The sequence below is a fragment of the Aquarana catesbeiana genome, linkage group LG10 (genome assembly GCF_042186555.1).
Source record: "Aquarana catesbeiana isolate 2022-GZ linkage group LG10, ASM4218655v1, whole genome shotgun sequence".
In the NCBI taxonomy this organism is placed as follows: domain Eukaryota; kingdom Metazoa; phylum Chordata; class Amphibia; order Anura; family Ranidae; genus Aquarana; species Aquarana catesbeiana.
The window spans coordinates 237382194-237407656 of record NC_133333.1 but is presented as its reverse complement, the minus strand read 5'-3'; the positions used below and the strand labels follow the sequence as shown (position 1 = coordinate 237407656).

The 25463-nt window shown below is 49.7% G+C and overlaps 2 protein-coding genes across 2 annotated transcripts in view; one reads left to right on the top strand and one right to left on the bottom strand.

Annotated features, from left to right (window-relative positions):
* Positions 1–1959: 1959 nt before the first annotated feature.
* Positions 1960–14712, bottom strand: LOC141111305 (DNA fragmentation factor subunit alpha-like). Its single transcript, XM_073603475.1, has 6 exons — positions 14536–14712; positions 12314–12475; positions 12002–12144; positions 10957–11146; positions 8996–9132; positions 1960–3055 (listed from the first exon to the last, which is right to left on the bottom strand). Exons 1-6 carry the CDS (start codon positions 14618–14620, stop codon positions 2882–2884), a joined length of 891 nt encoding a protein of 296 aa, XP_073459576.1. The 5' UTR covers positions 14621–14712; the 3' UTR covers positions 1960–2881.
* A 1583-nt stretch (positions 14713–16295) lies between these two features.
* The window catches only part of PEX14 (peroxisomal biogenesis factor 14), a 272999-nt gene continuing 263831 nt past the window's right edge, over positions 16296–25463 (top strand). Inside the window, exon 1 of the mRNA XM_073603474.1 lies at positions 16296–16478. Within this exon, the coding sequence (XP_073459575.1) occupies positions 16443–16478 (36 nt within the window). The 5' untranslated portion in view covers positions 16296–16442. The remainder of the gene's footprint in view (positions 16479–25463) is intronic.

Here is a 25463-nt window from a genome sequence, read left to right as displayed (position 1 = left end):
GAGAAGTTCCCTGCACTAGCTGTCACTTTTTAAAAACAGTACAGCTGTGCGGGGCTCTGCCCACATGGGTCATTCATTCATACAGCTTTTTGTGAATGAACAACAAAACAAAGACTTGGGGGGGGGGGGGCGCACACCCTAAAAAATGCATTCCATTAAAGATAGTGCTGTTATAAGACTATACAAACAGAACAAAAGATTACAGCGCACACATGCAAAAATGACATTTAAATCCTGCAAGGCTATTTAAGGCACCTGAACATATTAAGCAAATAAGCAGAAATATGGGGATTTGGTCACACCATATGGCCATACAGTGCTCAAGCCCACTACAGTACTGCATCAAAGTACCCCATTATCAGTGGGTTCTACACTATTCATAGAATGAATGATCCTGCTTCTCAACCATGGAAGAAATACACTCCTGTATATGGGAGAACTAAAAGGACTCCTCCTATAACTCTGGTGGACACTAATTAAAGGTAATGGTGAGGGGATGGGGTGCTCCAGCCCAAGGGATCTGGTCAGGACCCATATAACAAACAAAGACTTCCCTTGAGTTATAGGAGGAGTCCTTTTAGTTCTCCCACATAGAGGAGTGTATTTCTCCCATGGTTGAGAAGCAGGATCTTTCATTCTATGAATAGCGTAGGAACCACTGATAATGGGGTACTTTGACAAAGTAGTGGGCTTGAGCGCTGTATGGCCATATGGTGTGACCAAATCTCCATATTTTTGCTTATTTGCTTAATATGTTCAGGTGCTTTATATAGCCTTGCAGGATTTAAATGTCATTTTTGCATGTGTGCGCTGTAATCTTTTGTTCTGAATGAACTACAAGTCCCAACATCCTTAGCGGCTGTCGGCTTGTAGTTCCCAATGAAGTAACAGGAAGCCTTGGAGCGCTGTGATACTTCACCGATTTCTGTCAGTGTATCTTCTTTAGATAATCATAGGAAAATTCTGCGCTATGTCTTGTCATAAACAAACAAGGTGGCTAACACATTAGTATAGCCAACTTAAAAAGTAAATAGTATAAAAGTGTAGCGCCCATAAGTGAAGTCACAAATGTAAAAACGTTCACAATGACAGTAAATAGCAATCATATAGCTAAAATGAAAGCCATTTGGCTAAAAGTGACGAGTCAATAAGAAATAATTCCTTTAGAACAAAACAATAGTCTATGTCACCAATCCAGGGAGAAAGATGTGAAGCAATCGAGTGAACCACCAACAGAAAGATTGCAAACTCACCGGATTCAATGGCTGCCATTACAGCAGCATGGAAGCCTTGAAACACATTATGGAGATTTCCCTGGAAACATCCCTTTGTGATCCAAAGAAAGAACCGGATCCAGCTGGAAACATAAGCTACCATGCCTATAGGGCATGGTACTGGCATTGACGTCTTGCTGCTGAGCGATTCTGGGTCGCCAGCAGCAGCCTTATGTGAGTTTTGTTTTAATTTTATGTGCTTTTAACCTTTGGAATAAAACATACTACACTATAAAGTCCCATACACACTATTAGATTTTCTGCATATTTTTGTCTTCAGATTTACCAAAACCATATAATATGAGGTCAAACCTTAAGAGTTTCAATTTGTATGCAATCAGGCTGGCCCTTGCACTACGTGGTTTTGGTAAATCTGAAGACAAAAATCTGCAGAATATCTAATAGTGTGTATGGGGCTTAGACTCCCTCTGGGCGAGCTCGTTTCTAGCTGGATCCGATTCTTTATCTTTGAAGGCAGTGATCTAATTAGATGTTTCCAGGGGAATCTCCATAATGTGTTTGAGGCTTCCATGCTGCTGTAATGGCAGCCATTGAATCTGGTGAGTTTGTAATCTGTTAGTGGAGGTTCACTCGATTGGATATGATTGCTTCGCATATATATCGCACTGGATTGGTTAAATATACTATGGACTATTTGTTCTAAAGGAATTTCTTCTTATAACTATTCACTTTTAGCCAAATGGCCTTCATTTTAGCTGTGATTGCTTTTTCCTGTAATTTTGAATGCTTCACATTTATGACTTCCCTTAAGAGTATCTTCTTGTCCGTACGGAATGTACAGGCACACAGATACATTGGCAGATCTGCAGGAGATCTGCAGAGCGCTGGTGCAATGCTTTACAGGCTCCTGCAACAAAAACAAAAAAAATAATAAATGCACATTTTTTTTTTTTTACCTGCAAAAAAAAATGTGCATTTATTTAACAAAGTGAACTTATCCTTTAAGCAGAGCTTAATTTTTTGGACTAAAGTTCCACTTTAGGCTGTGGGGCAAATTTGCCTTTGGTAAAATCAAACCCTATGGGGTTGTAGAGCACAGGCACGGTCAAAATCTAAAACAATCATCGAAGGTTGTGGCCATCAAGTCAAGCTAAAAGTATAAAATCAGTGGAGGGGAGTTAGGTGAAGTTCAGCAATGGACAAAAACGATAAGTGGACTTTTAGTTTAAAGGTTACGTGCACTTCAAGACAATCTGTAATAAGGGAATATTAAAGCTGGTCTTCCCTGGTTTAAAAGCTCACTGACTCAGAAAGCAAATACAGGCAGAACTCCTAATCTGCCTACTTGTTGCTGAATAACGGACTCAGAAACCACTGAAACCATTGGATCAGCAGCAGGCACTGAGCATATTTCAGGAGAAGGTTAGCAATGGCAACCTTTACATTTTACCAAGTCCAGGTTTACTTTAAAAGCTTTGCCTGGCATAAACTAGGTCAGGCTTGTAAAATCATTGGATGCAGTCCATAAGGAGTCATATGATTCTTCTTGCTGGGGCATGTTGGATAACTAGCACTTTATAAGCCGTGTCACACCCGGCCTTTACACCTCATGTGTGACCTCGCTCTGGTTTCCTCCCCCCAGTGCCTCAGGGAAGATATTTTCTCTTGTTCTGAGATTTGCTTGCCAGAGAGTTCATACATTGCACTTGCTCGAGACGCAGGTCTAGCTGTTCCTGGCACCCCGTCTGCATCTGCTGGGCATCCTGCAAACTGATGTTCAAGTCCGCTGATAAGGTGCCCGAGTCCTGAGCGCAAACAGCCTGGAGAAAAGAAAAGCCGGGATTAACCACTTGATCTCTGGAAGATTTTTATAATTTTTTTTTACACAAATAGAGCTTTCTTTTGGCATTTGATCACCACTCGGTTTATTTTTTATTATGTTAAAAAAAAAACAAAACAAAAAAAAAAAAAAAACAATATTTTCTACTCTGTTACAAAACATATCCAATAAAATCAAACTTCTTCACAAAGTTTTCTTTGTTTCAGTTACAAAACTTTGTAAGTAAGTAATACATTTTCTCCTTCACTGATGAGCACTGATGAGGCTGCCCTGACGGGCACTGATTGGCACAGATGATGAGGCACTTATATGCAGCACTGATGGGCGGTACTGATATGCACTCATAGGCATTATGGATGGGCACCGAGTGCCATCCTAAAGGGGACTGATTGGCACCCCTGGTGGCCTGAAGTGGGCATCCTTGTTGGGTCTGCAATGATAATCAATGCGCTGATTATCAGCGCAGACCCCCCCGCCAGGAGAGCAGCCGATTTGCTCTCCTCTACTCGCGCCTGTCAGTGCGAGTGGAGGAAAAGCCGATAAACGGTTCTTCCCGTTTACACTGTGATTGGACACAGCTGATCACATGGTAAAGAGCCTACGTCATAGGCTCTTTACCAAGATCGGAGATGTGGTGTGTCAGACTGCGCGCCAGCGGCTTATTCTGCTTGATGTCATATGACGCCCGGTCAGGATAACGAAACCACTTTCCGGCCATCATTTTGCTATATGGTGGGCGGGAAGTGCTGAATTGGTTTGTGTGAAAGTTATAACGTCTACAAAACTATGGTGTGTATATATATATATATATATATATATATATATATATATATATATATATATATATATATATATATATATATATATATATATATATATATATATTTTCACACACACACTGGAATCTACGCAGCCATGACCCTATACTGGTAACAGTGGGGATCAGCGACTTATAGTGTGGTGGACAATCTGGCACTGGCTGGGAGGGACACTAACTGACACCAATACAGTGATCATACTATACACTGTACTAATGACACTAACGGCTGACAGGGATTGATCAGAAGGGCAATGAAGGGGTTAACTGTGTGCCTAACAAGTGTATGTGTGCTGCTTTTACTCACAGAATATGGCTGGCTTTTCTCCCTGAATTCAGGGAAAAGAAACAGCCAGCTTGGTGTTCTGTGTGGTTGTAAACACAGAACTCTGTGCTGCGATTGGCCACAGCCGATGAGCAGTTATGCAGCCAAAATCATTGTCTGTAACCTGCTGACAAACTCCTGCTGTATCCAATAACAATGCAGATTAGCAGGGGTGGGCATCCAAAATCCAGGGAGTGGCTCGAATCATACCAGTATGTTGCAGTGTGTGGCTGTGCTGCCCACTAGCAGTAAATATACTGTTAGTGGATAACAAGGGGTTAAACAGGAATGAAACAAAGCAATTAGTGCTCTGATCAAAAACTATGCAGTGCAATATCAACTTAGAGTCTTGAACTACACAGTTGTTGGTAAATCTTAACTCAGAACTCCTGACAAAAATGAAAATAAATAAAAAAATAACAAAACCGGCTTTTGTGGCAATATTTGTTTATTTCAGCGATTTCTCCTCAAGTGGTTTTTTTGTGCCACAAGATGTCCTCAGTCTGATAGTCAGCATCATTCAACCCACTTCCTCTGAGTCCAGGTTGTCCTCAACCCACCCCCAGCCTGCAACTGGACGGTGAAAGGAGAGGCAGCACAGAGATGAGCTCATCTGTCTGCCACTCTGCTTTCTCCTCCTATCAGCATGCTTCTTGTCAGCACATGAACTGACTGGCTCCTTCTGCTGCTTCTTCCTCTCACTCCAGCCCTGCTGTACAGAGACTGCGGGAGGCTGATACAAGGTCAAATTCAGGTTCTTGAATATAAAAAATAAACTGAATGATGCATTCGTGATTGCAGTGCTACATGAATGTGTCTGATAACTGCCTAGACTTTAGCTTTACTGTAAGACTGCAGCCAAGCTATGGATAGTCAAACATCTAGATGTTCTTAAAGCGGGAGTTTCACCCATATAAAAATCAGCCGCTACAAAAAAAAAAAAAAAAAAAAAAAAAAAAGTGTAGCTGCTGACTTAATAATCGGATACTCGCCTGTCCCATGGTCCAGCGAAGCCCTGGTTCTCTCCCCCTCCTCTTCACGGTGCCGGCATTCTGACTGTGGGCACCTGGCTGTGGCTTCACAGCCGGGCACGCACTACGCACGCGGGAGTCGTGCTGCGCGCTGCGATTGGCCAGGCAAACTTCTGGGACCTGTGACATGTCCCAGAAGGCTGCAGGGAGGGGGGGGGGGGGGAGGTGATCTTCCTTCCGGCGCCATGGAGCCCCAGGAGGAAGTAGGAGCCGGGTGTCTCTAAAAAGAGGGTATCCGCTGCCAAATGTGGCATGTCAGGGGTCAACTTCACTTAAAGCGGAAGCTCCATTCTTGGGTGGAACTCAGCTTTAACAAGCAGTAAATAAGCCTGAGAGTGGTTTATAGCCTTAGGGTTTTTTTACCCTAATGCATTAGGGTAAAACACCTTCTGTGCTGCATGTGTCCTCCCTCACCCTCCTTATACTTACCTGAGCCCAAGCTCGATCCAGCACTGTGCAAGAGAGCAGTGGCTCTACTCCTCCTCACTACACTACACTACAATCAAATTCTGTGACGAGGGAGCAGGGGACAGGGCCGAGCTGCCCTGTGTCAGACGCAGACAAGGCGGCTCAGCTACGAGCCCGCACGAAGTGCCCCCATAGGAAGCAGCTTCATATGGGGCCACTTGCTGAAGAGGAGCGCCAGCGAGGGACCCCAGAAGTGGAGGATCAGGGCACAGAGCAGGCAAGTATAAAAAAAAATTTTAAAAAAAGGGAGAAAATAAAAATAAAGAATATAAAGGTTGGGTTCACATCTAGGCCGCATGCGGCTCGCAGAAGGGGTCCGGTGCGTCCCTGTTCTCCATTTCAGGGAAGAATCAGGGCCAAATTTTTTGCCTGAATTCAGCCCTGAAACAGAGCCAAAGACGCACAGGACTTCTGTGCAAGTCGCTCCGCAGCCACCCCCGGAGATATGTGAACCGGCTCCATAGAGAGCCAGTCACAACCTCCTGTCATGTGAATTGGATACAAGGAAATCCGCATCCAATTTGCACTACTGTGAACCCAATGTTACTTTGAAACAAGCTCTCAGTGACTTCTGTAGCTGCAGACACTGTGGGAAAATTAATTCTCAAAATACAGCAATGCAGTGAAGCAATTTCAGTCAGGTGCGAGTACTCTGCTCTCTTACCTCTTCCTGTGTACCTGATCTGTGTTTACATTAGAGATTAGAATGAGGCCATGCCACTGTAGGGAGAGAGCAACAGGGGGGCCTGATCTGCTGAAATGAACAGTAAACCTTGGGAGGATGAATTACTCCACAGTGCTGAAACTACAGGGGGTCAAAGAAGGCTCCTTATTTACACTTGTTAAGTGGACCTGAACTCCAAAAAAAAAAAAAAAATTGACATGTTTAGAAATGTTAAAGCGATAGTAAACCGCTGGGTGTTCTTTTTTTTCCTCTCACCTGCAAGGTATGCATTGCACACTAGCAAATTATGATAAACTTACCTGAAAACGAAGCCAACTTGTCACGGCTGCAGGCACTCCCATCGTTATCCGGTCTTCCTTCCAGGTTCACGGACTCCAGCCGCCTGACTGGTCAGAGCCGCGATGACATCACTCCCATGCATGTTTGCGGGGGCCACCGTTTAAAGCGCGGGACTCTGAAGGAACAGCCTGGGTGGCTCTTCCTTCAAACTGCATATAATGTCACTGGCAGGGGCGGCCCGTCCATTAAGGGCGCATGGGCGCCGCCTCCCCTATCCGTGTGTCCGGCCCCTTTTAGGACATCAGTGCATTAATTGCAACAGAGAGGGGCTGTTTTTTTGAAGCACCGATTAGAGCCAGCGGCTCTAATAGGCTTCAATATAGAGTGGGCTCGGGTCGTAGAGAGTGCGCTCTCAGACCACCCAGGTGCGTTACAACAGCGAATGAACATTCGCTGTTGTAACACTGATCCTCCTCCCACCCAATCAGGAAGCGGGTTTTGACACCGGCCACCCGATTGACTGAAAGGATAGGCGATCCTATTGGACGCTGAAGAGGGGATGAGCTGGAAGCCGCCATGGAGAAGAGGACTCTGAGCCAAGCTGCTGCCTGCCACCCGCCAGGATGGGGCGAGTACTGGATCGACCGGCAAACAGCAGGGGGGGGGTTGTTTCTTTGCCGCCCCCCTCCTCAAAAAAACAAGAAAAAAAACAAACACACACCAGCCGCCACTGGTCACCAGCTGCATGTACAGTAAATATCTCCTAAACGGTGCAGGCTTACCCATAGGTAAAAAAAAAAATGTCAGAGGTTACTCTCACTTATTGTCAATAAGTAAAACCCTGAAAAATGTACCTTTTGTTGTGTCAAAAAATAGCAGGGCACTTTCAAGTATGCGAGTGTGTCTAGGCACTCCTATGCCTACAGCCTTATAGCCATACATCTGAAGCACTCGATGCATGCAGTGCTTTTGATCTGTTAGTCTCAGAAGATAAAAGGTGAGATTGCACTACTACTTGTGCTGCTCATTGCTCTCTTTTGCTGGAGGCTCTAAGATAAGGAAGCAAAGCCCTGCCTCTACCAATATGGTTGCCCCCACGCAGAGTAAGTCAGTATTGGTAAAAGATCAGCTGTAGGGAGACCACAGGCAACTAGTCCTTTGCCCTCTGCCTGTCCAATTCTTTCTTAACTGCTTGCCGACCAGCGCATGACGATGTACGTCGGCACAATGGCACGGCTGCGCAAATGGGCGTACCTATAATGTCCCATTTAAATCGTGGGCTAGTGGGCGCACTCCTGCGGACACGGTGTCCGCCGGTGGCCCACGATTGTGACACAGGGAGGCAGAACAGGGAGATGCCTATGTAAACAAGGCATTTCCCTGTTCTGCCTAGCAAAAATTACAGGGATCTACTGCTCCCAGTAATCGGGAGCAGTGATTTCTGTCATGTTCTAGTGAGCCCATCCCCCCCCCCCCCCCTACAGTTAGAACACAGTTAACCCCTTGACCGCCCCCTAGTGTTTAACCCCTTCCCTGCCAGTGTCATTTACACAGTAATCAGTGCATTTTTATAGCATTGATTGCTGGGTAAATGTCACTGGTCCCAAAATAGTGTCAAACGTGTCCGATGTGTGCGCCACAATGTCACAGTGTGATCGCCACCATTACTAAAAAAAAAAAAAAAAAAAAAATTTCAATAATAAAAAGGCCATAAATCTATCCCCTATTTTGTAGACACTATAACTTTTGCGCAAACCAATCAATATACGCTTATTACGATTTTTTTTATTTTACCAAAAACATGTAGAAGAATACATATCGGCCTAAACTGAGAAAGAAATTAGTTTTTTTTTATATATTTATTATAGCAAAAAGTAAAAAAAAAAAAAAAAATATTGCTTTTTTTCCAAAATTGTTGCTTTTTTGGTTTATAGCGCAAAAAATAAAAACCGCAGATGTGATCAAATACCATCAAAAGAAATCTCTATTTGTGGGGGAAAAAAAAAAAAAAAAAAAAAAGGGACGTCAATTTTGTTTGGGTGCAACGTCGCACGACTGTGCAACTGTCAGTTAAAGCGACCCAGTGCCCTATCGCAAAAAAGTGCTCTGGTCAGGAAGGAAGGGGGGGGGGGGGGGGTTAAATCCTTCCAGGGCCGAAGTGGTTAAAGAATATGCATATAATTGAACGTCCGGAGCCTGGTCACAGTTCTACTGTAAGAAGTATACATTCAGGCTGTATATACATTATTGGCCAGTTTAACCTCTGTGCTGCCCAGATCTTGCTGTAAATCATCACATTCAGACACCATACTCACTTCCAGCTGTTCATTTGATAAGCTGAGATGTGGCATTTTTTTTTCCTTTAATATTCGAAGTACTTGGCTGGGGAGCTGAGTTTTTTGGCTTGCCCCTTCCTCCTCATTATCTGCTTCAGCCATTTTCTGTGATGCCCCTTTGGAAAGATCAGACAGACATTTAAGGAAGGGGAGGGGGGGGGGGGGGTGGATAAATATCTGTATGTTAAGGTGGAAAACATTTTTTTCAGCTATGGTTAATGTGGTGGAAGGTTAGAACCCCTGTCAGGTACTTCTTGCTGTCTACAGTATGTCCACAAAAAAAAAAAAAAAAAAAAAAAAAAAAAAAAAAAAGGAGTTTACACCTCATTTCCTAGCCCACAAATACAACAGAATGGGGGTTATTCACTAAAACTGAAGGGTGCAAAATCTGGTTCAGCTGTGCACAGAACCCAATCAGCTTCCAGGTTTTATTTTCAAAGCCTAAATGAACAAGCTGATTGGCTACCATGCACAGCTGCACAAGATTCCGAGTGCTCCAGTTTTAGTAAATCTCCCCAAAGTAAGGGGAAATATCCCCATCAGACAGATGTCACTAGGTGTCTCCACTGGCACATTTCCCCTCATCTCCTGTTTCAGTGACAACTGCAAAATGTTGGATTTCTCATCACTTTCTGTTCTAGTGGAAATGGCTGGAGCTTAACTTTAAGAAACCGTCATGAAAATTAAAGACAAGCAAGTCCCTTTAATCATGGAGGCCCACCATCACATGGGGGCATTTTCTAGGGTGAATACACAAACGTTACATCAAAAATCACTCCGGGGGAAAACTTTACAATATGAATTCAAAAACGTGTACTTGCCAAAAAGCAGAGTAGTTTCATTTTAAATTTAGCACACCAGGTATTGTCTGCTCCATCCTCTCAACTGGAGGCCATCCTTTAACACCTTCCCGGCCAACCAGTGGCGGACTGTGCACTGTGGGTGCACTGTGGGCGCTGCCGCGCCCCCCCCCCCCATCCATGCGCCCGGCCCCTTTCAGGACGCCGGACGCATGGATTCCTATGGCAGGGGTGGTACTTTTTGAAGCACCCGATTAGAGCCAGAGGCTCTAACAGGCTTCAAAATAGGGTGGGCTCAGGGCGCAGAGAGTGCGCCCTAATCCCACCCAATTATGTGACAATAGCGAATTAATTTTCGCTATTTTCACACTAAGCTTCCTCCCCGCCAATCAGGAGGCAGGGCGTCAGACCCGTTTCATAATTGGCCAAAGCACCAGGCCACCCTATGGGATGCCTGGTGCTTAGGAAGAGGAGCGGAGGAGATACGCTGGAGCCGAGGTCGCCGCCGCCACTCTGGTGCATTGGAGAGGAGCTGCTGCAGTAAGTCCCCTCTGTCAGAGCCACGCAGGGGGGGGGGGCTGCATATGACGGGCACATGCGACTGCATATGACGGGCACATGCGACTGCATATGACGGGCACACGCGACTGCATATGACGGGCACACGCGACTGCATATGACGGGCACACGCGACTGCATATGACGGGCACACGCGACTGCATATGACCGGGGGGGGTGTTCAGAATTTTTCCGTTTGTTTGCAACCCCAAAAAATTTTAAGCACCAGCTGCCACTGCGGCCAACCCTGGCATCCCTTTAATAGATTGTATACACCTGGGGAGGTTGCAGAGGATTTACGTGACCACTGGGATTGGCTTTCAGTGGTCACGTGATAAAGAACCGGTCCTGACAACCTGACAACTCCCGGTCGCTGGTATGGACCAAAGTGGACTTTGACAGCTCGTTCACTATGCTGGGAGTGTGCAGTAAGCATGCTTTCAGCACAGAAAGCTCCGCCACCCATGGACGCATATGTGCATTTAAAAACCCAACCTCCTTGCCACTGCGCATATATGTTATTTTAGCGGCAAGAGGTTATATTTGGAGCACTACGTGGTATTATCTGCTCCATACACTCACCTGGAAGCCGAGAGCCATCTACATCATCCTTCCCCACAGCCACCAAATACAGTTGAAGAAGCTCCTTGCACTGACGCTCCTCTTCCCGGCGGTCCAGGAGCCCTTGAAGTGTATCCTGCAGCATTTCTGTCTTTTTGAGTGACATGGCCACCTCTTTGCTGAGTTCCTCTGTTTTTACATCTATCAGAGTCTACAGAAAGTACAGATAAAAGATGAAATTATTATGTGCCTGGCTGTCACACCGGTTCAGTGGCTTCAGCATCTTTGTCGATTCACAACTAGTATATACCCAGCAACATTAGTTAGAACTTCTACATATTTGTTCTGGAACAGCCACTCCAAAATAGCGAGACCAGATATAGGAAAGCACGCATTTCCAGAAGAAGGTTGGCCATGGTAGCTGATATAATTTTTCATGTTACAGTTTATGACATGCTACCATTTTACAACACTTATTTTGCAGCTGTAAAATAAGTTAGGGGTTATGAGCATAGTTAGCTGTGTGAAATGCGTCAACCACTTCTGTGACCCGTATTCAGCTGACTGTGGGCTAAAGTCCGCTCTCGGCTGATGTCACATGAAAAGATAGAATAAAATATTTACAGAAATGTGAGGGATGTACTCAGTTTTGTAAGATAGTGAAAATATATATATAAAAAGTGTGCCTGTCTATGTAGGAGAGATGGATGTGTGTGTGTGTGTGTGTGTGTATGTGTGTATGTATGTATGTATACACACACATATACACACACACACACACACACATATATATATATCCATCTCTCCTACATAGACAGGCACACTTTATTGGGACGCCTGCCTTTACCTGCACATGAAGCATATATAGCATTTTCCCTTTCTCTTGCTGTCCAGAGCAGAGAAAGTTTATAGGAAGGAAGCAAGTAAATTGAAGAACAGGAAGCAAGTAAATTGAACCTTTGCAAAATAAACTTTCCTGACAGAAAATTCAAAGTTCTTTTCTGATGTAGACAGACACACGGCTTGTTTTCACAAAGCAGGAAAGATCAATCAGTGTTCTACATACCTGAAAGTCTGACTCTGCAAATAGAATGATGTTAGACAGGTTCTCCCTCAGCTGTGCAGCCAATACCTTCCACCTTGGCGTTCCAGGGCCATCAACGTCATCCAGCTCTACCGACTCCCGGGCCAGCCATGCAGTGCCTCCATCTGAGGGAATGTCACAGCACTCTCAGTGCAGTCCTTGTATTGTAGGACCCCTCACCCCCCCTTATCATACATGCACACCAATTATTATTTTTTTGCTTTAACTAAAAAAAAAAAAATCTAATAGATAGAAAATAAATCTACTTCCATGCATATCATTTCTATCACATACCTACTGAGGTTGGAGCCCATTTCTTGTTTCCTTGAAGAATCAGGAACTCTGTGTCTTCAGGTAAACAGAGAAAATAGTCCTCATCTTCCACAATCGTCCCATCTTCTGCCAGGACCAGAGTGACCGGCTCCTTCGTGGGGTCCACATTCAAGACTTTTAATGCTAATAAATAAAAACAGAAATCTGCTTAGGAACTTCACTCCCCATGTGCCCCCCCCCCCCTTTTCATGACCCCCTGCTGACTGTTAGTCAGGGTTGTTCTCAACTAACATACTTTCCTGCACTGTGAATACTGGATCTACAGAACAGGAAAGTATGTTAGTTGAGAGCAACCCTGACTAACAGTCAGCAGGGGGTCATAAAAAGAGGGGGTGTGTAAAGTTTCTAAGCAGATTTCTGTTTTATAAATCTTTAATAATAATAATAATCATCATCATTTAGAGGGCCAAAAAAAAAAAAAACATACAAAAATGCAAATACTAGTGGCCAGATCACCAGGTAAAAACAGAGGGGAAAAAAAGCTAAAAAAAAGAAGAAAATTAATGCAGCCACCACATCTAATGATTGGTAAGCAGGATGGTATTACATTTTTGGTTTAATACCGCTTTAAAAGGCACTATGTTGCCAAAAGTTATGGGGCACCTGCCTTTACATGAACTTTAATGGCATCCCAGTCTTAGTCTGTAGGGTTCAATATTGAGTTGGCCCACCCTTTGCAGCTATAACAGCTTCAACTCTTCTGGGAAGGCTGTCCACAAGGTTTAGGAGTGTGTCTATGGGAATGTTTGACCATTCTTCCAGAAGCGCAATTGTGAGGTCAGGCACTGATGTGGACGAGAAGGCCTGGCTCGCAGTCTCCACTCTAATTCATCAAAAAGGTGTTCTATCGGGTTGAGGTCAGGACTCTGCGCAGGCCAATCAAGTTCCTCCGCCCCAAACTTGCTCATCCATGTCTTTATGGACCTTGCTTTGTGCACTGGTGCTCAGTCATGTTGGAACAGGAAGGGGCCATCCCCAAACTGTTTCCACAAAGTTGGGAGCATGAAATTGTCCAAAATGTCTTGCTATGCTGACGCCTTAAGAGTTCTCCTCACTGGAACCAAGGGGCCCAACCCCTGAAAAACAACCCCAACACCATAATCCCCCCTCCACCAAATGATTTGGACGAGTGCACAAAGCAAGGTCCATAAAGACATAAATGAGTGAGTTTGGGGTGGAGGAACGTGACTGGCCTGCACAGAGTCCTGACCTCAACCCGATAGAACACCTTTGGGATAAATTAGAGTGGAGACAGAGTCAGGCCTTCTGGCCCAACATCAGTGCCTGACCTCACAAAAGCGCATCTGGAAGAATGGTCAAACATCCCCATAGACACACTCCTAAACCTTGCGGACGGCCTTCCCAGAAGGAGTTGAAGATGTTATAGCTGCAAAGGGTGGGCCAGCTCAATATTGAACATTATGGAGTAAGACTGGGATGCCAGTCAAGTTCGTGTAAAGGCAGGCGTCATAATACTTTTGGTAATTTAGTGTGTGTGTGTGTGTGTGTGTGTTTTATTATACAGGATTTATATAACGTCAGTAGTTTGTGCAGTGTTTTACAACATGAGGGCAAACAGTACTGACACAATACATACACTATTATATATATATATATATATATATATATATATATATATATATATATATATATATATAAAGGATAGCTAAACTTCCTCCCCTTTTCAGAAAATCAGACTGGTAATATTGTCATTGAGTTATATTTGGCTGTCCAACTGCCATCAGAAACAAAGAAACAACAACTATTATTAATATTATTATTATTATTATTATTTAAAAAAAAAAAAATAATATATATATATATATATATATATATATATATATATATATATATATATATATATATATTTTAATAATAATAATAATAATACATATATATTTCATCATTAATTAGGAAGTGCTATTACATGATCTTCTGCAATCAATATCTTTACTTCATCCCTAAATAATAAAATAGAACAACACGGTGTGTAGCAATAACTCTACAATGGTTACAATTGCCCCTTCTCTTTCTAAAGATAAAACTGTTATTTTTTTTTTTTTTTTGTAATGAAATAAAAAAGCATTTAAATAAAAAAGTTATGTTTATAAACAAAATGACGTGTATGACATCAGAGGTAGAATGGAGTCTCTCCCTATGGCTCGGTACCTCCCCCCTCTCACCTTTGTCATGCAGCTCCTGCAGTGAAGAGGCGGCCACCCCATGTCTCTCCCGGGTGCCCCTCACACTCAGCACACAGCGCTTCATACCCTCACCCTCTGCCCAGGATCTGGTCACGTGTCTGACAAGCCCCCGCCGGGCACTTCCGCATTCCGGGGCCGCAGAGCATGCCGGGAATTGTAGTTCCCCACGCCCCCTCCACTCCTTCACTGCCACCGGCTGGAAGTGTGCAGAGTGTCCCCCTATGTAGAAGGCGGTGTGTACTGTATATTGTATAGATGGGGAGGCGGTGTATATATTGTATTATTATACAGGGTGTATGTATGATAATCATGGTATTAGATACAATGTCACAGGACTCAAATACAGAGATCACACCTTCCTGGAAGTATGTGAAGTCACATTGTATCCCTGGAGGGGCGGAGCTCCGCCTGTATAATCCAATCACAGTACTTCATCTCTGCTCAGTGACCCTCCCACCCCCATAATAACAATAATAATAATAATAATGATAGTAATTATAAGAATAATGATAATAATAACGATCATGATAATGATAATAATAATAATAACAATAATAATAATGATAATAATAATAGCAATAATAATGATGACAATAATAATAATAATGACGATAATAATAATGATAGTAATCATAAGGATAATGATAACAATAATAATAATGATAATAATAAGAATAATGATAACAATAATAATAATGATAATAATAATAACAATAATAATAATAAACTTTTTTTATATATCACCTTCATAGGTAGTTTCTCAAAGCACTTTACAAGATTGTGTCTCTAGGCTGAACCTTTTTTTTTTTTTTTTTTTTTTATCCGGATAGGTGTGGGGAAGGTTGGACCCTCTGTCAGGTTTTCATTGCTATGTGTCCCCGTTGGATAGATTCATCATCTGTTTGTGCTGGTGACCACTGTCACTGAAAAGGAAAGTGAGGGGAAATCCAACGTTTTAGCATTGTCAGCAGTACAGGATGTGAGAGGAAATCCTCCAATAGGGGCACCTGTACTTTTGCACAGAGCGGCCCCGATCCTCCTCTTCTGGGGTCCCCCAGCGGCGTTCTTGGCTCCTCCTCTTCTCAAATGCCCCCACAGAGACCCGCATTCCCTGGGGGCACCCGTGCAGCCCTGCCCCGTGTCACTGGCTTTGATTGACAGCAGTGGGAGCCAATGCTCCTGCTGCTATCAATCTATCCAATCAGGACCAGAGACAGTGGCTGGAGCTGGTGTGCAGGGGGGGTCTTGATGGGGCTGCACTATAAAGGGTTTTTCACCTTAATGCATAGAATGCATTAAGGTGAAAAACCTTGAGGGTTTACAGACCCTTTAACATTGCCACCCGCAGCGGTTCGAATGAACAAAGTGTGATCGCATTCGTGTGAACTGGGACTGACCCTTTTCTTAAAACGCACAGATGTGAACGTGACCCATAGGAAACCATGTTATATGAACTGTAGTGTGTTTCTGCAAAATCCATAGGTGTGATCCAGGCCTAGGATGGAACTAGCACTCAGTTTCGGAAACTTCATCTGACTTCCTGTTGCTCCTCTGGGACTGGAAGTGAAGGGAAATTTCCCCCATGGGACACAAAAAAAACTGACGTGGGTTCTAACCCTTCACCACTCTATCTAAAAGTAAAAAGAAATGTATGCTGTATGATCAGCATTTGATTGGCTACATATTGAGGATGACAACCCTGGTGGATATGGAGAGAGATCTCTATCATCTCTGCACATGCGCAGTCACATGACACACTACTCTCGTCGACAGCGCCAGTCACGTGATCCGGAGGCCTGGCCGGGGTCAGAGTCCGGCGCTCGGCGCTCCGCTCCGGCCTGGCTGGTGTTTGTGCGCTCGGCGGTGGATTGGTGAGGTCTGGGAAGATGGCTTCCTCCGATCGGGCTGAGCTCCCTGTGCAGGTGAGTGTGAGGAGGGGGAGGGGAGCCGTGCCTTATACCTCATTGGTGACATCCCGAGGTGTGCCTCACACCTCCCCCAACTGTCACCCGGCATGTGTGCCTCACACCTCCCCCAACTGTCACCCGGCATGTGTGCCTCACACCTCCCCCAACTGTCACCCGGCATGTGTGCCTCACACCTCCCCCAATATAATACAGTGTCAGGGCTGTGCCCCTTCACTCAGTGCCTCATACCTCCTCCTCAGTGCTGTGCCCCTTCACTCAGTGCCTCATACCTCCTCCTCAGTGCTGTGCCCCTTCACTCAGTGCCTCATACCTCCTCCTCCTCAGTGCTGTGCCCCTTCACTCAGTGCCTCATACCTCCTCCTCCTCAGTGCTGTGCCCCTTCACTCAGTGCCTCATACCTCCTCCTCCTCAGTGCTGTGCCCCTTCACTCAGTGCCTCATACCACCTCCTCCTCAGTGCTGTGCCCCTTCACTCAGTGCCTCATACCTCCTCCTCAGTGCTGTGCCCCTTCACTCAGTGCCTCATTCCTCCTCAGTGCTTTGCCTCATACCTCCTCCTCAGTGCTATGCCCCTTCACTCAGTGCCTCATACCTCCTCCTCCTCCTCAGTGCTGTGCCCCTTCACTCAGTGCCTCATACCTCCTCCTCCTCAGTGCTGTGCCCCTTCACTCAGTGCCTCATACCTCCTCCTCCTCCTCAGTGCTGTGCCCCTTCACTCAGTGCCTCATACCTCCTCCTCCTCAGTGCTGTGCCCCTTCACTCAGTGCCTCATACCTCCTCCTCCTCAGTGCTGTGCCCCTTCACTCAGTGCCTCATACCTCCTCCTCCTCAGTGCTGTGCCCCTTCACTCAGTGCCTCATACCTCCTCCTCCTCCTCAGTGCTGTGCCCCTTCACTCAGTGCCTCATACCTCCTCCTCCTCAGTGCTGTGCCCCTTCACTCAGTGCCTCATACCTCCTCCTCAGTGCTGTGCCCCTTCACTCAGTGCCTCATACCTCCTCCTCCTCAGTGCTGTGCCCCTTCACTCAGTGCCTCATACCTCCTCCTCCTCAGTGCTGTGCCCCTTCACTCAGTGCCTCATACCTCCTCCTCAGTGCTGTGCCCCTTCACTCAGTGCCTCATACCTCCTCCTCAGTGCTGTGCCCCTTCACTCAGTGCCTCATACCTCCTCCTCCTCAGTGCTGTGCCCCTTCACTCAGTGCCTCATACCTCCTCCTCCTCAGTGCTGTGCCCCTTCACTCAGTGCCTCATACCTCCTCCTCCTCAGTGCTGTGCCCCTTCACTCAGTGCCTCATACCACCTCCTCCTCAGTGCTGTGCCCCTTCACTCAGTGCCTCATACCTCCTCCTCAGTGCTGTGCCCCTTCACTCAGTGCCTCATTCCTCCTCAGTGCTTTGCCTCATACCTCCTCCTCAGTGCTATGCCCCTTCACTCAGTGCCTCATACCTCCTCCTCCTCCTCAGTGCTGTGCCCCTTCACTCAGTGCCTCATACCTTCTCCTCCTCAGTGCTGTGCCCCTTCACTCAGTGCCTCATACCTCCTCCTCAGTGCTGTGCCCCTTCACTCAGTGCCTCATTCCTCCTCAGTGCTTTGCCTCATACCTCCTCCTCAGTGCTATGCCCCTTCACTCAGTGCCTCATACCTCCTCCTCCTCCTCAGTGCTGTGCCCCTTCACTCAGTGCCTCATACCTCCTCCTCCTCAGTGCTGTGCCCCTTCACTCAGTGCCTCATACCTCCTCCTCCTCCTCAGTGCTGTGCCCCTTCACTCAGTGCCTCATACCTCCTCCTCCTCAGTGCTGTGCCCCTTCACTCAGTGCCTCATACCTCCTCCTCCTCAGTGCTGTGCCCCTTCACTCAGTGCCTCATACCTCCTCCTCCTCAGTGCTGTGCCCCTTCACTCAGTGCCTCATACCTCCTCCTCCTCCTCAGTGCTGTGCCCCTTCACTCAGTGCCTCATACCTCCTCCTCCTCAGTGCTGTGCCCCTTCACTCAGTGCCTCATACCTCCTCCTCAGTGCTGTGCCCCTTCACTCAGTGCCTCATACCTCCTCCTCCTCAGTGCTGTGCCCCTTCACTCAGTGCCTCATACCTCCTCCTCCTCAGTGCTGTGCCCCTTCACTCAGTGCCTCATACCTCCTCCTCAGTGCTGTGCCCCTTCACTCAGTGCCTCATACCTCCTCCTCAGTGCTGTGCCCCTTCACTCAGTGCCTCATACCTCCTCCTCAGTGCTGTGCCCCTTCACTCAGTGCCTCATTCCTCCTCAGTGCTTTGCCTCATACCTCCTCCTCAGTGCTATGCCCCTTCACTCAGTGCCTCATACCTCCTCCTCCTCCTCAGTGCTGTGCCCCTTCACTCAGTGCCTCATACCTCCTCCTCCTCCTCAGTGCTGTGCCCCTTCACTCAGTGCCTCATACCTCCTCCTCCTCAGTGCTGTGCCCCTTCACTCAGTGCCTCATACCTCCTCCTCCTCCTCAGTGCTGTGCCCCTTCACTCAGTGCCTCATACCTCCTCCTCCTCAGTGCTGTGCCCCTTCACTCAGTGCCTCATACCTCCTCCTCCTCAGTGCTGTGCCCCTTCACTCAGTGCCTCATACCTCCTCCTCCTCAGTGCTGTGCCCCTTCACTCAGTGCCTCATACCTCCTCCTCCTCAGTGCTGTGCCCCTTCACTCAGTGCCTCATACCTCCTCCTCCTCCTCAGTGCTGTGCCCCTTCACTCAGTGCCTCATACCTCCTCCTCCTCAGTGCTGTGCCCCTTCACTCAGTGCCTCATACCTCCTCCTCAGTGCTGTGCCCCTTCACTCAGTGCCTCATACCTCCTCCTCAGTGCTGTGCCCCTTCACTCAGTGCCTCATTCCTCCTCAGTGCTTTGCCTCATACCTCCTCCTCAGTGCTATGCCCCTTCACTCAGTGCCTCATACCTCCTCCTCCTCCTCAGTGCTGTGCCCCTTCACTCAGTGCCTCATACCTCCTCCTCCTCCTCAGTGCTGTGCCCCTTCACTCAGTGCCTCATACCTCCTCAGTGCTGTGCCCCTTCACTCAGTGCCTCATACCTCCTCAGTGCTGTGCCCCTTCACTCAGTGCCTCATACCTCCTCCTCCTCAGTGCTGTGCCCCTTCACTCAGTGCCTCATACCTCCTCCTCCTCCTCAGTGCTGTGCCCCTTCACTCAGTGCCTCATACCTCCTCCTCCTCCTCAGTGCTGTGCCCCTTCACTCAGTGCCTCATACCTCCTCCTCCTCCTCAGTGCTGTGCCCCTTCACTCAGTGCCTCATACCTCCTCCTCCTCCTCCTCAGTGCTGTGCCCCTTCACTCAGTGCCTCATACCTCCTCCTCCTCCTCAGTGCTGTGCCCCTTCACTCAGTGCCTCATACCTCCTCCTCCTCCTCAGTGCTGTGCCCCTTCACTCAGTGCCTCATACCTCCTCCTCCTCCTCAGTGCTGTGCCCCTTCACTCAGTGCCTCATACCTCCTCCTCCTCCTCAGTGCTGTGCCCCTTCACTCAGTGCCTCATACCTCCTCCTCCTCCTCAGTGCTGTGCCCCTTCACTCAGTGCCTCATACCTCCTCCTCCTCCTCAGTGCTGTGCCCCTTCACTCAGTGCCTCATACCTCCTCCTCCTCCTCAGTGCTGTGCCCCTTCACTCAGTGCCTCATACCTCCTCCTCCTCAGTGCTGTGCCCCTTCACTCAGTGCCTCATACCTCCTCCTCCTCAGTGCTGTGCCCCTTCACTCAGTGCCTCATACCTCCTCCTCAGTGCTGTGCCCCTTCACTCAGTGCCTCATACCTCCTCCTCAGTGCTGTGCCCCTTCACTCAGTGCCTCATACCTCCTCCTCCTCAGTGCTGTGCCCCTTCACTCAGTGCCTCATACCTCCTCCTCAGTGCTGTGCCCCTTCACTCAGTGCCTCATACCTCCTCCTCCTCAGTGCTGTGCCCCTTCACTCAGTGCCTCATACCTCCTCCTCAGTGCTGTGCCCCTTCACTCAGTGCCTCATACCTCCTCCTCAGTGCTTTGCCTCATACCTCCTCCTCAGTGCTATGCCCCTTCACTCAGTGCCTCATACCTCCTCCTCCTCCTCAGTGCTGTGCCCCTTCACTCAGTGCCTCATACCTCCTCCTCCTCCTCAGTGCTGTGCCCCTTCACTCAGTGCCTCATACCTCCTCCTCAGTGCTGTGCCCCTTCACTCCAGTGCCTCATACCTCCTCCTCCTCCTCAGTGCTGTGCCCCTTCACTCAGTGCCTCATACCTCCTCCTCAGTGCTGTGCCCCTTCACTCAGTGCCTCATACCTCCTCCTCCTCCTCAGTGCTGTGCCCCTTCACTCAGTGCCTCATACCTCCTCCTCCTCAGTGCTGTGCCCCTTCACTCAGTGCCTCATACCTCCTCCTCCTCCTCCTCCTCAGTGCTGTGCCCCTTCACTCAGTGCCTCATACCTCCTCCTCCTCCTCAGTGCTGTGCCCCTTCACTCAGTGCCTCATACCTCCTCCTCCTCCTCAGTGCTGTGCCCCTTCACTCAGTGCCTCATACCTCCTCCTCCTCCTCAGTGCTGTGCCCCTTCACTCAGTGCCTCATACCTCCTCCTCCTCCTCAGTGCTGTGCCCCTTCACTCAGTGCCTCATACCTCCTCCTCCTCCTCAGTGCTGTGCCCCTTCACTCAGTGCCTCATACCTCCTCCTCCTCCTCAGTGCTGTGCCCCTTCACTCAGTGCCTCATACCTCCTCCTCCTCCTCAGTGCTGTGCCCCTTCACTCAGTGCCTCATACCTCCTCCTCCTCCTCAGTGCTGTGCCCCTTCACTCAGTGCCTCATACCTCCTCCTCCTCCTCAGTGCTGTGCCCCTTCACTCAGTGCCTCATACCTCCTCCTCCTCCTCAGTGCTGTGCCCCTTCACTCAGTGCCTCATACCTCCTCCTCCTCCTCAGTGCTGTGCCCCTTCACTCAGTGCCTCATACCTCCTCCTCCTCCTCAGTGCTGTGCCCCTTCACTCAGTGCCTCATACCTCCTCCTCCTCCTCAGTGCTGTGCCCCTTCACTCAGTGCCTCATACCTCCTCCTCAGTGCTGTGCCCCTTCACTCAGTGCCTCATACCTCCTCCTCAGTGCTGTGCCCCTTCACTCAGTGCCTCATACCTCCTCCTCCTCCTCAGTGCTGTGCCCCTTCACTCAGTGCCTCATACCTCCTCCTCCTCCTCAGTGCTGTGCCCCTTCACTCAGTGCCTCATACCTTCTCCTCCTCAGTGCTGTGCCCCTTCACTCAGTGCCTCATACCTCCTCCTCAGTGCTGTGCCCCTTCACTCAGTGCCTCATACCTCCTCCTCAGTGCTGTGCCCCTTCACTCAGTGCCTCATACCTCCTGCTCAGTGATTGGCCCCTGAGGGACTTATTGGTAGAAGAAAATAAAGCTGTGTAGGAAGCTCGCTGGCACACGTCATAAATCTGAATCCGGGTTCCTCAACCTTCATTCAAGGTGCCCAATAAATGACGTGCAATCTGAGGGCAGTCTAAGGCCTCCCACACACAGGCAGACTTAAGTGTGTACCTGTGAGGGGGGGCCCCCTGTGTACCCCTTGGGGAGGAGGGGACACCTGTGTTTGCCCACATGGGTATGTACAGCAGTCCTCTTCATGTCACCCCTCATGGATGTCGGATTGGGAGGAGTAGCTGTGTCTGCATCTACTGCGTCCCAATGACATGAATGGGATTGTCTGCACACAGATGCATGGAACACTTGTGCATCCCTGTGCTGGCAAATGTAGAGATGCCTTGTACCTGTACAATATTCAATCAGTGAGCAGCATGTAGCGGTGGGGAGGTAGGTGAGCGGTATGTAGCGGTGGGGTGGTCAGTGCGCATTATATAGCGGTGGGGTAGTCGGAGAGCAGTGTGTTGGGGAGGGGCGTTTGGTGAGCGGTATGTTGCGGCGGGGTAATCGGTGAGCAGTATGTTGCGGCGGGGTAATCGGTGAGCAGTTTGTAGCGGCGGGGCGGTCGGTGAGCAGTTTGTAGCGGCGGGGCGGTCGGTGAGCAGTTTGTAGCGGCGGGGCGGTCGGTGAGCAGTTTGTAGCGGCGGGGCGGTCGGTGAGCAGTTTGTAGCGGCGGGGCGGTCGGTGAGCAGTTTGTAGCGGCGGGGCGGTCGGTGAGCAGTTTGTAGCGGCGGGGCGGTCGGTGAGCAGTTTGTAGCGGCGGTCGGTGAGCGGTATGTAGCGTGGGGGTGGTCGGTGAGCGGTATGTAGTGGTGGGGAGGTTGGTCAGCGGTATGTAGTGGCGGCGCGGTCGGTGAGCGGTATGTAGAGGCGGGGAGGTCGGTACGCAGTGTATAGCGGTGGGGAGGTCAGTGCACAGTATATATCGGTGGGGCGGTCGGTGAGCAGTTTGTTGGGGAGGTCGGTGAGCGGTATGTAGTGGCGGGGAGGTCGGTGAGCGGTATGTAGTGGCGGGGAGGTCGGTGGGCGGTATGTAGTGGGGAGGTCGGTGAGCGGTATGTAGTGGGGAGGTCGGTGAGCGGTATGTAGTGGCGGGACGGTCGGTGAGCGGTATGTAGTGGCGGGACGGTCGGTGAGCGGTATGTAGTGGCGGGACGGTCGGTGAGCGGTATGTAGTGGCGGGACGGTCGGTGAGCGGTATGTAGTGGCGGGACGGTCGGTGGGCGGTATGTAGTGGCGGGGAGGTCGGTGAGCGGTATGTAGTGGCGGGGAGGTCGGTGAGCGGTATGTAGTGGCGGGGAGGTCGGTGAGCGGTATGTAGTGGCGGGGAGGTCGGTGAGCGGTATGTAGTGGCGGGGAGGTCGGTGAGCGGTATGTAGTGGCGGGGAGGTCGGTGAGCGGTATGTAGTGGCGGGGAGGTCGGTGAGCGGTATGTAGTGGCGGGGAGGTCGGTGAGCGGTATGTAGTGGCGGGACGGTCGGTGAGCGGTATGTAGTGGCGGGACGGTCGGTGAGCGGTATGTAGTGGCGGGACGGTCGGTGAGCGGTATGTAGTGGCGGGACGGTCGGTGAGCGGTATGTAGTGGCGGGACGGTCGGTGAGCGGTATGTAGTGGCGGGACGGTCGGTGAGCGGTATGTAGTGGCGGGACGGTCGGTGAGCGGTATGTAGTGGCGGGACGGTCGGTGAGCGGTATGTAGTGGCGGGACGGTCGGTGAGCGGTATGTAGTGGCGGGACGGTCGGTGAGCGGTATGTAGTGGCGGGACGGTCGGTGAGCGGTATGTAGTGGCGGGACGGTCGGTGAGCGGTATGTAGTGGCGGGACGGTCGGTGAGCGGTATGTAGTGGCGGGACGGTCGGTGAGCGGTATGTAGTGGCGGGACGGTCGGTGAGCGGTATGTAGTGGCGGGACGGTCGGTGAGCGGTATGTAGTGGCGGGACGGTCGGTGAGCGGTATGTAGTGGCGGGACGGTCGGTGAGCGGTATGTAGTGGCGGGACGGTCGGTGAGCGGTATGTAGTGGCGGGACGGTCGGTGAGCGGTATGTAGTGGCGGGACGGTCGGTGAGCGGTATGTAGTGGCGGGACGGTCGGTGAGCGGTATGTAGTGGCGGGACGGTCGGTGAGCGGTATGTAGTGGCGGGGAGGTCGGTGAGCGGTATGTAGTGGCGGGGAGGTCGGTGAGCGGTATGTAGTGGCGGGGAGGTCGGTGGGCGGTATGTAGTGGCGGGGAGGTCGGTGGGCGGTATGTAGGGGCGGGGAGGTCGGTGAGGGGTATGTAGTGGGGAGGTCGGTGGGCGGTATGTAGTGGCGGGACGGTCGGTGAGCGGTTTGTAGCGGGGAGGTCGGTGGGCGGTATGTAGGGGCGGGGAGGTCGGTGAGCGGTATGTAGTGGCGGGACGGTCGGTGAGCGGTATGTAGTGGGGAGGTCGGTGGGCGGTATATAGGGGAGGTCGGTGGGCGGTATATAGGGGCGGGGAGGTCGGTGGGCGGTATTTAGTGGCGGGACGGTCGGTGAGCGGTATGTAGTGGCGGGACGGTCGGTGAGCGGTATGTAGTGGGGAGGTCGGTGAGCGGTATGTAGTGGCGGGACGGTCGGTGAGCGGTATGTAGTGGGGAGGTCGGTGAGCGGTATGTAGTGGCGGGGAGGTCGGTGGGCGGTATATAGGGGCGGGGAGGTCGGTGAGCGGTATGTAGTGGCGGGACGGTCGGTGAGCGGTATGTAGTGGGGAGGTCGGTGGGCGGTATATAGGGGCGGGGAGGTCGGTGGGCGGTATGTAGTGGCGGGACGGTCGGTGAGCGGTATGTAGTGGGGAGGTCGGTGAGCGGTATGTAGTGGCGGGACGGTCGGTGAGCGGTATGTAGTGGGGAGGTCGGTGAGCGGTATGTAGTGGCGGGACGGTCGGTGAGCGGTATGTAGTGGGGAGGTCGGTGAGCGGTATGTAGTGGCGGGACGGTCGGTGAGCGGTATGTAGTGGGGAGGTCGGTGAGCGGTATGTAGTGGGGAGGTTGGTGAGCGGTATGTAGTGGCGGCGGGTGACGGGATGGTCGGTGAGCGGTATGTAGTGGGGAGGTCGGTGGGCGGTATATAGGGGCGGGGAGGTCGGTGAGCAGAGTTTCTCCCAATCAGCCACTTACAGCAGGGCTGGAGATGGAGGACTTGCAGGGTTGCCCTCTGTGCCCCCCATTTTCAGCTGCTGGATCAGCCATAGGGGCCCCCCGTGTGAGGGGAGGGAAGAAGGCCACCACCTCCGGCTGACCAAGGAAAAGCTGCTGTGCGTCAGTGTGGGCCAACCTTTTGGGGCACGGGGGAGGGGAGCTGCTGTCAGACCCGTACCCCCCCTATTGGCCCTGCAATCAGATGAGGGGAACTTGAGGATGCCGCACAGGCACCTGAAATGCTCTTTAGCAACCAGTGACGTCGGTTGGTGGGGTGAAGGTGGCCCTTGTATTGTATTGGGGTAGACTTGGATGAAGCTACTTTATCCACCTCCATTTGGTGGTAGTTTCTATCATTTTATCGCCACACATCAGTTGAGCTCAAGTATAGTCTGCTTCTATTTTGCTTTCTCCT

Excerpts from the sequence above, each read along its gene's own strand:
- LOC141111305 (XM_073603475.1), bottom strand. The coding sequence starts at position 14,620 with ATGAAGCGCTGTGTGCTGAGTGTGAGGGGCACCCGGGAGAGACATGGG. Across the intron at positions 12,145-12,313 it reads ATGGGCTCCAACCTCAGTAG|ATGGAGGCACTGCATGGCTG; the intron begins GTATGTGATAGA and ends ACATTCCCTCAG. Across the intron at positions 3,056-8,995 it reads TATCAAATGAACAGCTGGAA|GCTGTTTGCGCTCAGGACTC; the intron begins GTGAGTATGGTG and ends TCTTTTCTCCAG.